The following is a 13,011-nucleotide window of genomic DNA, read 5'->3' as shown; positions in this document are numbered from 1 at the left end:
TTGGTGGGGGCCGAGGAATGTGCAGGCAAACTGCATGAACTTGTTTTCTTCGAAGTGTTGTGGAATAGGCCCGGATAGGGAGTACCGGAGGAGACCATCTCAAGGTCGGTGAGGAACGAGAATAACAGCACGTCTATGAGACCGGCCTTTGAGGGGAAAACCCAACCGTCTGACCTCAGCGACACCTGGACCGGGGTGGAGATGGTCATCGACCAATCATCTCACAATGTTTTGCATGCTTTAATATTCATATTGTGTTTCTTTAAAACTGGGCAACCCGGAAGAATGTATCGTCTTTTGGTGGTCACAAAAACGCACGAGTTTTAGTGTGAGGGACCCGGGACCCAGGCCTGTATTAGTGCGCTTTGTCAGGTATAAATAATTGGTAAATTTGGTCTAATTGATCTACTGGTCTTCTCTTTGACAGAACGAACTCGCAAAATTGTTAGGTGCGCCAGTGTGTGGATTAGGACATACCAATTTATGTGTTAAGTGTTGATCGCAATTTGGAGTCAGATCAATAACTAGAATCCGTAACCTAACATTAGCTTATCTCCGCTTTCCCATTATTTTTTGCCACCTTTCCCAACTTCTATTGGACATGTTGCAGCCATGAAATTCTACGTTAATTATTTGTAAAAAAACAATTAGGTTGATCAGTTTGAATATTAAATATATTGTCTTTGTAGTGTATTCAATTGAATATGAGTTGAGAAGGATTTTCAAATCGTTGTATATATTATTTACATTTTACACAATTTCTCAACTTCAACCGAATCCGGTTTGTATAGACTCACTTTGTGTCAAAGACGCACACGATCACAGCAACATACTCAGTCGATACCAGCAACCTTTAACTTACCGCTGCGCACAAGTGAATGGGTATAATGTTCAGACCCCGAATGTAAGACGACCCCCACTTTTTCAGTCTTATTTCAATGCAAAAAAAATTATAAAAATCCTCATATTCGAGCCAATACGGTAGTTGTTTTGCTTACTCATGTGCTCCACAGGTTCCATTGCTCGCACCGGGTACATCAATAAAATAACACACACATACCCACTACATTATATGCACATTTTTGTGGTACTAGTTAGATTTTTCCATTCTGTACTGCACCACACTAGTGGCCCCTGAAGTTAGTGGCAACTCAATGAAAGGTCTGGTAAGAGCCTTGACGTGTAGAGGGCCACACGCACATATTGGTAGGATTTTTGCAAACAGAAACAGGAGGTGGGAGGAACTGGCAGGTTTTTTTTCCATCAAAAGTTCAAGTTTAGTTGAGTGACTAGTAAGGTCACTCAAACAGGGGGGAACAGCAGACACAGACACAGCTTCTTTCCCCAGGCTGTCGCTTTGATAAACTCACACCATTCAGTCTGAGACATCACTTGTCAATAATATCCTGTTCTTGCCACTTAAATGTTGTTAGTCACCTGAATGTTGTTAGTCACTTAAATGTTGAGATCAACCGGAGTCAAATTCCTTGTTTGGCATGCACAAACTTGGCCAATAAAGCTGATTCTGATTGTCAGAATAGGCCTCTTTGGCACATGTGATTAGCTAGGTAACTTGAGCTAGGCCGTTATATCGCCGTAACCCATCTCTTGCTTCATTAGCTTTCTCTTCTCTATGACACTCTTTGCACATACGTACGTAGAAGTCGCTCTCAGCTAAGACTACAAGGTCACACATTATCACACAGGCATGGCAGAGTCAATTCCTTGCAGAGTAGTATAAGAGCAGGAACCTTGGTGGTGGGAGTGAGACCTTCTTCCGCATCTCGCAGAGAAGGCTCCACAGCTGTGTATCGATCATTCTGGCATACATTAAATAGTTAAACTGTGAAGGCTGCCTCTTGGTAGTTACTGTTAGCATAGCAAGCATTTAAGAAAAAGACCGGAGAACAAACCTAACAGATTGTAGCAAATTTGTTTTTTTTGGCCCTCGGTGTATTTGACTTTGACATCCCTACTATAGAGGAACCTTTGGAGTATCAAGCAAACGATCTATGAGGGTGTTCACGTCAAAACAGCAGCTCTGGGAGGCTATTCTGACACCATGCAAAGAAATTCTAGCAGAAACTCTCTAAAAGCTCACAAGTTTAATGGATACAAGAATTGTGACTGTAATATCAAAAAAGGGTTCCTATGTTCACATGTAACGAGGCCTGTTGGGATGTTTTTGATTGAACTAGACTTTGATTCAGTAAATGTGTTCTCCGGATGCTGCAAATTTCACAGATGACCATTTTCAGTTCTTTACAACCTATAAATGTTTTGAAACTGTTGTGTATGATAATAATTATAATAATAATGGAACGGTGTATTTTGAGTATTCTTTATTTTTTTAACAATGTCTGTTTTCATCGGGGGGGTTTGCTCAATAAAAATACTATAGATAGAACAGTTGATGACTTTTATCGTGTTATTTTCATTGACCATTTACAAAAACCAGAGAAAATTATAATTTGCATAATCATTTGGAACAGGATGTGCGTTCTCACCCTCACCTATGGTTACGAGCTGTGGATCGCGACCGAAAGAATAAGATCCCAGATACAAGCGGCCAAAATGAGTTCCTCTGCAAGGTGTACGGGCTCTCCCTTGGAGATCGGGTGAGAAGCTCGGTCATCTACTCCTTCTCCACGTTGAGAGGAGCCCGATGAGGTGACTTGCGCATGTTTGTTTCTTTCAACTAGTACATTGTCACTACTCTTCACAATTGCATTTCATGCACTGTTAACACATAACTTGCCAAAATAGTATAATAATTACACTTATATATGTTACTATTGCTACCACAAAAAATAGTAGGATGTCTCCTGGAGACCTCCTTGGTGAGGTGTTCCGGTCATGTACCACCGAAAGGAGGCCCCGGCGATGACCCAGGATATGCTGGAGAGAAAATGGATTGAAAATGCCTTGGGATGATCCCCAGAATGAGCTGGACAAAGTGGGTGGGGATAGGGTAGTTTGGGCCTCCCTGCTGAAGCAGTAGAAAATGAATTGATGGATGCTGGAAATTCCAAAATTAATGAGGCATCCCTTTATGAAAATGGATATTACCTGTGAAAAAACACATTTAGCAATAATGCTTTGTAATGGACTTCACATTTTGGATCCGACTGTGTGAAAAGACAGCTCAGCATTTTATGGATTTTGATTTGCTCATTTTCAATACATTATAATTAGAGTCCATTAATTAATTATCAGGCAGGCAGTGAGGCAAAATTGTTAGCCATCTTTATTATGAAACAAGAACTGAAACCGTATCAACTGGCTGTTACATGTTTTGTGGCCAATCGGTCCCTTTCTATCTTGGCATAACCCTGAACTGCTATCCCCTCTCCCAGTTAGCATTATAGTGGTCTAGTTGAGCTGAATTGCGCGCCAGGTGAGAGAATCTGCCTCCCCCCCACCCCATTTAGGTCCTTTTTAGCACGGGAAGCTGAGCAGTGGATCTGCTGCCAGAATGTAGTAAATGGGGTAACCTAAATGAAAATAGTTACACTGCAATGATAAGCAGTGAAAAGATGAACCATACCAATTAAACAAGCAGGTTGTTCCTACTTTGAAATTTGATATCTCAAAGTGTCAAGCAAAATTATTCTTAGTACTAAAAGAATACTACAAGCCATATGTCATGCCGAAATCTTTTTCACCCAGGGAATGTGTTTTGGTACACCTAATCAAACCCATAAAAACACAAGTGAATATTTTTCTTTAAAAGGAGCCTGCAGAGAGTATTTGAGTTTTTTTTTTTTTTTATACAGAAGTTTTATAACAATTCCGATGTGGAACAACATTGCGCAGAGTGTCAAACTGGGTAAGTGGAAATGTGGGGTAATTCCAAATAATACATTGCAAGTCTAGAAGCAGTGGAGGTTACGAAGGGAAATGCAGTCTGGAAAAAACAAAACAAAAACAAGGGCAAAGATTTTCATTCTTTTCCTCAATTTGTTACTGCTAATATGGCTAAGAGAATGATTAATCAAACTGTTTCGAATCTCATAAAAAAACTATGTGAGATCTATTTAACACAATACTTTATATAGAAGATAATCAAACAGAAAATCAACATTACTCTTGAAAATTCCTATTCGACTCTCCATGTTTTTATTATGTCAGAGTAGAAAGTTAGAGAGGGAAATCTATGGCAGGGGAGGAGGGAGAGGAAAGAGGAAGCGGTCTGATCCACATAACAGGTGAGAAGGGAGGCTCAGGATACCACTGCTAGCTTCAGCAGGACCGCTCCTGGGCTGCAAGACTAAGCAGTGTGGGGAGCAACAGAGAGGAATCTGACTGATAAGGGAGGATAAGGGAGGGAGTGAGATGGGTGGCGAGGAGGGGGCAAATAGCAAGAATATTTGCCTGGGCAGGTAAGCGGTAAAGGAAGAAAGAGACAGAGGGCTAAATGGTCAAATGATCAGTCCATTGGCCGCTTTTCGCCATGTTTCTTTGTAAACTCTTCAGCGTTCTTCAAGAATTTTTTACGGTCCTTTGAGTATTCTTCTGCTAGGTCTGCCCTCAAGGGATGTTCTGGCTGTGGGTCATTCACCAGAGCAATGAGGGACTGAATAACTGCAAAACAAAACACAGAAATTCAGTTGGATTCAGTCAATTTCCTGCTGGAACATTTTCTGAGTCAAATATTAAACGGCTTTTAATTAAATGGTACATTGGCACATTGTTACTAAATATGTTCAGAATACATTTATCTATTCTGCTTATATACTCAAATCATACCATTGGGTATGTTAAAAGATGCATCAACAGGTATCATTTTGGTTAGTATGACATGATCAGATGCAAACAATACCTGCTTGGAACAAAGTGCTTGGTTTTTGTCTTATTGGAATGATTAGCCGTCAACATTCACACATGTAAAACATGCTCTAGATGTGGGCTGTGTTTAAAAAACAAAAAAACAATGACAAAATAATCAAGTTGAATCGATTTTCCTTTTCATAACCGGATATTGATTCACAAAACCATTAAATGATCTGTAACCCACAATCTAACGTATGGTTGGAAAACCGGCGTATTCAGAAATAATACCTCATCCCGCCAGTGGGTGGGGCATATCTGTAAGAGACATGTTTGGTGAGCAAGAAATTTCCCTGAAAACCATTAACAATGGTTAACTCACTCATATGACTGAGTTGCTTGCTTGTAAATTGATGTCAGGAGCTGTTTGCCATCAAATGACCATGTTAAGCTCCGATAAGCAAAACCTCTGCTTGCTTAGAGACCAGACCTCAATACTAATGTGCTACACTAACTTGTTTTAGATTATGTCTTGGTAAAGGTGAACGGCCAACTGCTACGCTTGAACGTACTACCGTATTGGCCCAAATATAAGACGACCCTGATTATGACGACCCCCTCTTTTTCAAGACTCAAGTTTGAAAAACAGACTTTTTAAACACCAATTTTAATTTTTGTACAGAAAATAATTACAATACATCTGAAACAAATGAATATAACAATATATTCAAAAGAAAAAACATGTTATTTTGCCTCATTCAAATCATGCAAAAAATGTCTATCACATCTTAATATCTGAACATTTAAATATGTAAACTAAAGTGCAATCACATTTGTAAATGAATGGCTTCTGGTTTTTGAAATGTAAATAAACCGATCTACTGTGATAAACAACAAAATTGTAATAACTGCATTAACCATCAAAGTGAAGTCGAACTGTAACTAGTCTTGAAACAAATCTGAATAAGGAAAAACATTGCAATAAAATAATGCAAACTTGTTTAAACTTGAGAGTAGCTGAGATCTGTCATGTCAGAACATTACTCCTCAAAAACATCCTCTGCCTCGCTGTGCTCAGTGTCACTGTCCACGTACGCGCACACCCTCCTGTCGAACTCTTGAAATCAGCCGCTCTGAGGACCACGGAAAGCTCTTCTCTGATTGTGAACATTTTTAGGCGATCTTTTTGAGCGCTCCATCTCCGTACATTACACTCTGTGACACCATATTTCACAGCCGCTTTGCAATTGTTTGAAGACTGCCTCTTTTATCACCATCATCTTGAAGTTTGCATCATAACTTCTCCTCAGCTGCCGGTTAACCTGGCCAATCTTCGACCCACTTTTCTCCAGATTGTCGCTATGTTTCTCCATTTTCTGTTATCTCTTCTCTTAATTTCTTCTCTTTTCTTTCTTACCGCTATTTTTTATTTTTCTTCTTCGTGCTTCCGCTTTTTTTATTTTTATTCTTCATGACAGGGGTTCACTTTGGCATGGGGAGTTCAGCATTCGCTTTGAAGATATCTGGCGCTATCAAGCGTTGTGAATGGGTATAATATCTAGACCCCGAATGTAAGACGACCCACTTTTTCAGTCTTATTTCAATGCAAAAAACACCGTCTCATATTTGTGCCAATACGGTACTTAATGTAATGTCCACTGATGGCTGCCAAGCTAAGCCTGTATTATGTATTATTGGTCAAACAAAAATGTATATAGTTTATTCAAAGTGATTAATTTCAATGCTAGAGTATGATTTCAGAAATTGTGATTATTCTACACAACAATAACCCAATTTTTTTTTTTTTTATTATTTATAACTTGAGTGGCTCAGTGGCAAGCCAAAGCCCAGGACAAATGTATTTTTCTCTTTGACACAGATAAGACAAAAAAGTACCAGGGAAGTAGCAGAACAATCAAACTCACACGTTTGTACAAGGGACAATATATTTAAATTTTTAGTTGTTCACAAAAGAGCTCCATTTAAGTTCCTTTTCATACAGTATACTGTGTTTGCCATATTGTTTTATGAAAGCAATACATCCATGCTGTTAAACACCTAGTGACACTCTTGAGAGTCATATTGCTAATTAGGCGTATGCAACGCTCTGAACCAAAAGGAGTGAACCTGGCTCATGGGTCAATAGCTTTGGGTTTGAGTACCTCTAATGGTGCTACAGATCCTTTATGGTCATAAGTTTACAGTGTTTTTGCCAGAGATTGATATAAACCAGACTCCGAGGACCAGGATTGAAGACGCCTGCAATACGTCTCAAATGTACAGACCTCATTCAATGCACCAAACAGTCTAGTCATCATAGGGAATACATGGAACTATTTTATTTATTTGCCAGATCTAAAACCTCAGACACAGATGGAAAAAAAATCAGAACAGCCTCATAAAGTGTGTGTTTTTTAATGGGTGGCTGAGGCCCAGTAAATCTTGAAAAAAAATTGGCGACAAAATGAAAGGCAGATCAAAGGAAGTCAGTCTCCTTCTGGATCATCTGATAGAAGCAGTGCTTCAAAAAAAAAAAAACTTAGCGTCTATAGTTAACATGTGACATTTTGCTAAATCACCTATGTCGTTCACATGTGACATTTTGCTAAATCGAGCTGAGAACGGGTCTGACGTAACATTCAGAGTTATTCAAATAACTACTACATAAATAACATGTTTATAAAGCCATCTGTGTCACTCCAATTCATTAAATCCATCGATCGTCCTTTTTGTCAACAATGCCGGCCGGGTGCGCGCTGCTGACAGCAGTTGCACTTCAAAATATTCCACAGGCCCATATAACGATATATAAATTATATATCAAATAACTATTATATAAGCAATAGTATGATCAAACAATCTGTGTCACTACAAATCATTAAATCCATCGATCGTCCTTTATGTCAACAATGCCGGCCGGGTGCCGACGGCGCTTGCACTTCAAAATATTCCACAGGCCCATATAACGATATATAAATTATATATCAAATAACTATTAAATAAGCATTAATATTATGAAACCATCTGTGTTACTCCAAATCATTAAATCCATCGATCAAATTCCTCATCCTTTGTCAACAACGCCGCGCGTGTGCCCTGACATCAGCCTCGTCGTTATTCCACAGATCTAGTATATAGTTATATTGTAGCGTTAAAGTACAAGAAAAGACGTGGGTTTGGTAAACGGCTCTTTATTTAATGAAACAAGAGTTCAACGAGTCAATAACTACTGAACTGTAACGATAAAAATATATACAAGTTGCTACACAAAATAAAATATAACGAATAACTATAACATAAATAGTTCACCGCCACACGGCCCCAAGCACCGGCGTCAACTTCAAGGCGTGTGGCGGCGTGGACTTCCATCCCCGGAGATGGCACTTCCAGCCACGGAGGTGGCTGGGACCTCCGTAGAGTAGGACCGGGAGTGCGTAGGAAGAGTGTCCGACCCCCACCCACCGTCCCTGGACAGCGCCGGCCCCCGACTTCCAGCCACGGAGTTGAAGGAGAGCTCCGTAGAGTAGGACCGGGCGTGCGTAGGAGCAGTGTCCGACCCCTATCCACCGTCAGCCACCCGGCAGAGCGCCGGCCCCCGACTTCCATCCTCAAAGGTGAAAGAGAGCTCTGTAGAGTACGACCGGGTGTGCGTAAAAGCCATAATAGTTTTTCAAACCTTCTGTGTCACTCCAAATCATTAAATCTTTCAAACTCTTCGTCCTCCGTGTCACTTACAAACAAAGCCGCTAATGATGCCGGTAGTACGTGGGGCCCTTCGTCATCTTCGTCATCCCGTGACCGAATCTTTGTCCTTTATGTAAACAACCGCCCCGCCGCGCACGTCACTTGAAAGTCAAATTACAGTAATCCCTTGATACATCACGGTTCGTTTATTGTGGTTTCACTTTTTTTTTTTTTTTTTAATTTTGAAAATTTGTGAAAAAAAATCACATATAAGTCGCTCCTCAGTATAAGTTGCCCCCCCACCCAAACTATGAAAAAAAACCACGACTTATAGTCCGAAAAATACGGTCATCAATGTATCCAAGTGTCTGCCCCACGATCCAGTTTCAGCAATGAAAGCCGGACTTATTGATTGATGCTGGTCACGCATTGACAGTAATTTTTATGTTATCAATATCCATCCTATCCATCCATACTATTTCCACCACAGACACCTTCAAGTTACTGGGATCCACAACCTGGGACCTGAAGTGGACCGGCCACATAAACTCTGTCCGGAAGAAGGCCCAGCAGAGGTTGTCCTTTCTGAGACAGCTCAGAAAGTTCAACCTGCCACAGGAGCTGCTGAAAACCTTCTACACTGCCAGTCTATCATTTTATCATTTTGCACCTCCATCAGTGCCTGGTTTGGATCTGCCACTAAACAAGACAAGCAAAGATTGCAATGGACAATTAGGTCTGCGAAAAAGATAATTGGGACCAACCTCCCATCTATCCAAGAATTGTACCTGTCTAGGAGCAGGAAACGTGCAAGTAACATCTCCGCAGACCCCCACACAGCCTATTTAAACTCCTCCCCTCTGGAGGTTTTTACAGAGCGCTGTACGCCAAAACCAGCAGACACAGACACAGCTTCTTCCCCCAGGCTGTCGCTCTGATGAACTCTCATCACTCATAGAGACTCAGAGTCATCACTGTGCAATAACATCCTGTTCTCGTCACTTAAATGTTGTTTGTTACCTGAATGTTGTTAGTCACTTAAATGTTGTTGAGCAGTGGTTCTTTTAGGATTTCAAGATTTCAAGAATTTTATTGGCCATGTTTGAGCATGCCAAACAAGGAATTTGACTTCAGTACATCTCAGCCTCTGTTCGACATTTAGGTGACTAACAACACTCAGGACGTGCGAAAATTGACAAATATTCTCAAACGTCCCCTGATCTTAAAGTCCAGGGAGGGCAAGGAAAAACTCAAAACTCCTACTCGGGGAAATGAGAAACCAGTAGATAGAATATAGACAATTCAAAATAAAGCGTAGAGAGCAGGATGGTTCCCTTGTTGGAGGTACCGATCCCGGCCAGTTTCATATGCGTATTCACCAAACCCCTCTTCAGTGAAAAATAACATTTTTTTTTCAAATTCAAGACATCGATGATTTTACCTGGTGCACAAAATGAGGTATGCATGAACATTACCTTGTTCAGAGAACAAAACCAACATAATGCATGAACGCACAACAAATTACACACCAGCAAATCAGTGTGACTTCTGCTGTTGCCTTTTGCATGACTAGTTCAGATACGCGTCATCACAAATTCACCGTATTTTTCGGACTATAAGTCGCGTTTTTATTTTATAGTTTGGGTTGGGGGGGCGATTATACTGAGGAGAAATTTATATGTGAATTTTTTCACAAATTTAAAAAAAAAAAAAAAGAAAGTGAAACTGCGATAAACGAACCGCGATATAGCATGTGATTACTGTAATTTCAACTGCAAGTGACGTCAGCGGCGCGGCGGTTGTTTGCATAAAGGACAAAGGATTCGATCACGGGATGACAAAGGGCCCCACGTCATTAGCGGCTTTGTTTCTAAGTGACACGGAGGACGAAGAGTTTGAAGGATTGAATAATTAGGAATGACACAGAAGGTTTGAAAAACTATTATGGCTTTTACGCGCACCATGGTCCTACTCTAGGGAGCTCTCTTTCACCTCCGTGGATGGAAGTCAGGGGCCGGTGCTCGGTCGGGTGGCTGTCCGGGGCCGGTGGATGGGGCTCGGACATGGCTTTCACGCACGCCCAGTCCTATTCTACGGAGCTCTCTTCCACCTCCGTGGCTGGAAATCAGGGGCCGGCGCTCGGCCAGGTGGCTGTCCGGGGACGGTGGATGGGGGTCGGACACTGCTCCTACGCACGCCCGGTCCTACTCTACGGAGCTCTCTTCCACCTCTGTGGCTGGAAGTCGGGGGCCAGCGCTCGGCCGGGTGGATGTCCGGGGACGGTGGATGGGGGTGGGACACTGCTCCTACGCACGCCGGGTCCTACTCTACGGAGGTCCCAGTCACCTCCGTGGCTGGAAGTGCCACCTCCGGAGTTGGAAGTCCATGCCGCCACACGCTTGGAAGTCGACGCCGGTGCTTGGGGCCGTGTGGCAGTGAACTATTTATGTTATGGTTATTTGATATATTCTATTTCGTGTGGCAACTTGTATATGTTTTTATTGTTACAGTTCAGTAGTTGTTGACTCGTTGAACTCTTGTTTCGTTAAATAAAGAGGCGTTTACCAAACTCATATTTTTCCTTGTACTTTGTTAACGCTACAATGTAGTTATATACTAAATCTGTGGAATAACGACAAGGCTGACGTTAGCGGCGCATGCGCGGCGTTGTTGACAAAGGACGAGGAATTTGATCGATGGATTTAATGATTTGGAGTGACACAGATGGTTTGATAATATTGTTGTTTGTATGATAGTTATTTGATATATACTTTATATATCATCACATGGGTCTGTGGAATATTTAGAACTGCAGCTCACGAGTCCGACGTCAACGGCGCGGTGCATACGCGGCATCGTTTACATAAAGGACAATCGATGGATTTAATGAATTGGAGTGGCACAGATGGTTTATAAACGTGTTATTTATGTCATAGTTATTTGAATAACTCTGAATGTTACGCCAGGCCCGTTCTCAGCTCTTCGTTTGTGTTAATGTCATGTTAGCATACCTATCGTTTAGCCCATACATGGGCAAACTACGGCCCGCGAGCCACATCCGGCCCACGGGGCCGTTTAATCCGGCACGCCAAACCTGAATAAATTGTATTCTAAATTTTTTTGGGGCGTCATTTTCCCTGCAATTACTATGTTTCCCCAGTAGATGGGGAAGCCCCTGCCCGCGCATGTACTCCCGGGAGCCGTGTCAGAAACTTCGGTGCACACTCAAGTGTGTGTGCGTACTCAGTAGTACGGATGCGGCGCACTCCGCGCTCTATTTCATCTATCAGTGCCGAATTTCAAGCGTAGGCTGTGATGTCAGTATTCTCGTAATTCATCTCGTATTCCGCTCAAGACCGTGGAGATGACAGTGGACTTCAGGCGAGGCCCTTCACCACTCTCACCCCTCACTATCCGCAGTAATACTATTCTCTCAACAGACACGTTCAAGTTCCTGGGAACCACAATCTCTCGGGACTTGAAATGGACCGGCCACATATACTCTGTCCGGAAGAAGGCCCAGCAGAGGCTGTACTTCCTGAGACAGCTCAAGAAGTTCAACCTGCCGCGGGAGCTGCTGAAGACCTTCTACACTGCCATCATCCAGTCTATCCTCTGCACCTCCATCACTGTCTGGTTTGGATCGGCCTCCAAACAAGACAAGCACAGACTGTAACGGACAATAAGGACTGCAGAAAAGATAATTGGAATCAACCTCCCGTCTATGCAAGACTTGTACCTGTCCAGGACCAGGAAACGTGCAAGTAACATCTCAACAGACCCTTCTCACCCAGGTTGCAGTCTGTTTAAACTACTCCCCTCCGGACGGCGTTATAGAGCTCTGTACACTAGAACCAGCAGACACAGAGACAGCTTCTTCCCACAGGCTGTTGCTCTGATGAACTCACACCATTCAGAGTCTCAGAGTCATTAATGTGCAATAACATCCTGCTCTCCACACCTTTTTTGTATACACTGTTTGTACCATGTGTCCTCTCTGCATCCATTGCAGCATGGTCATCCTAGAAGAGGGACCCTCCCATCTGTGGTCTCTTCTCAAGGTTTCTCATTTCCCCTAGCTGGAGTTTTGAGTTTTTCCTTGCCCTCTTGGGAGTTTAAGATCAGGGGATGTTTGAGAATATCTTCCATTTTTCACATGTCCTGAGTGTTGTTGTTAGTCACCTAAATGTTGAACAGAGGCTGTGATTTACCGAAGTCAAATTCCTTGTTCGGCACGCTCAAAACATGGCGAATAAAAAACTCTTGAATCTTGAATCTTGAATTCGCGCGCTGAGCTTACAGATTCAGATACAGTTTTACGATAATGCCACCCACAAACCTTCCCCTGGAATTCATCCATCCATTTTTTTGTACCGCTTAGTCCCCACGGGGGTTGCGGGTGTGCTGGAGCCTATCCCAGCCGTCATCGGGCAGGAGGCAGGGGACACCATGAACCGGCTGCCAATCGCAGGCACACAGAGACAAACAACCATTCGCAATATGGACAATATGGAGTGCTCAATCGGCCTACCAAGCATGTTTTTGGGATGTGGGAGG

The 13,011-nt window shown here is 42.3% G+C and overlaps 1 protein-coding gene across 1 annotated transcript in view; it reads right to left on the bottom strand.

Moving 5' to 3' along the window:
- Positions 1-3,224: 3,224 nt before the first annotated feature.
- The window catches only part of LOC148398486 (ubiquitin-conjugating enzyme E2 L3), an 82,490-nt gene continuing 72,703 nt past the window's right edge, over positions 3,225-13,011 (bottom strand). The window contains exon 4 of the mRNA XM_088376939.1: positions 3,225-4,584. Within this exon, the coding sequence (XP_088233065.1) occupies positions 4,430-4,584 (155 nt within the window). The 3' untranslated portion in view covers positions 3,225-4,429. The remainder of the gene's footprint in view (positions 4,585-13,011) is intronic.

This window comes from Syngnathus floridae, chromosome 5, assembly GCF_059516105.1.
Source record: "Syngnathus floridae isolate MCC-2025c chromosome 5, RoL_Sflo_1.0, whole genome shotgun sequence".
Taxonomy (NCBI): Eukaryota; Metazoa; Chordata; class Actinopteri; order Syngnathiformes; family Syngnathidae; genus Syngnathus; species Syngnathus floridae.
The sequence above is the reverse complement of the archived record's forward strand: the minus strand, read 5'-3'. Positions and strand labels throughout refer to the sequence as shown.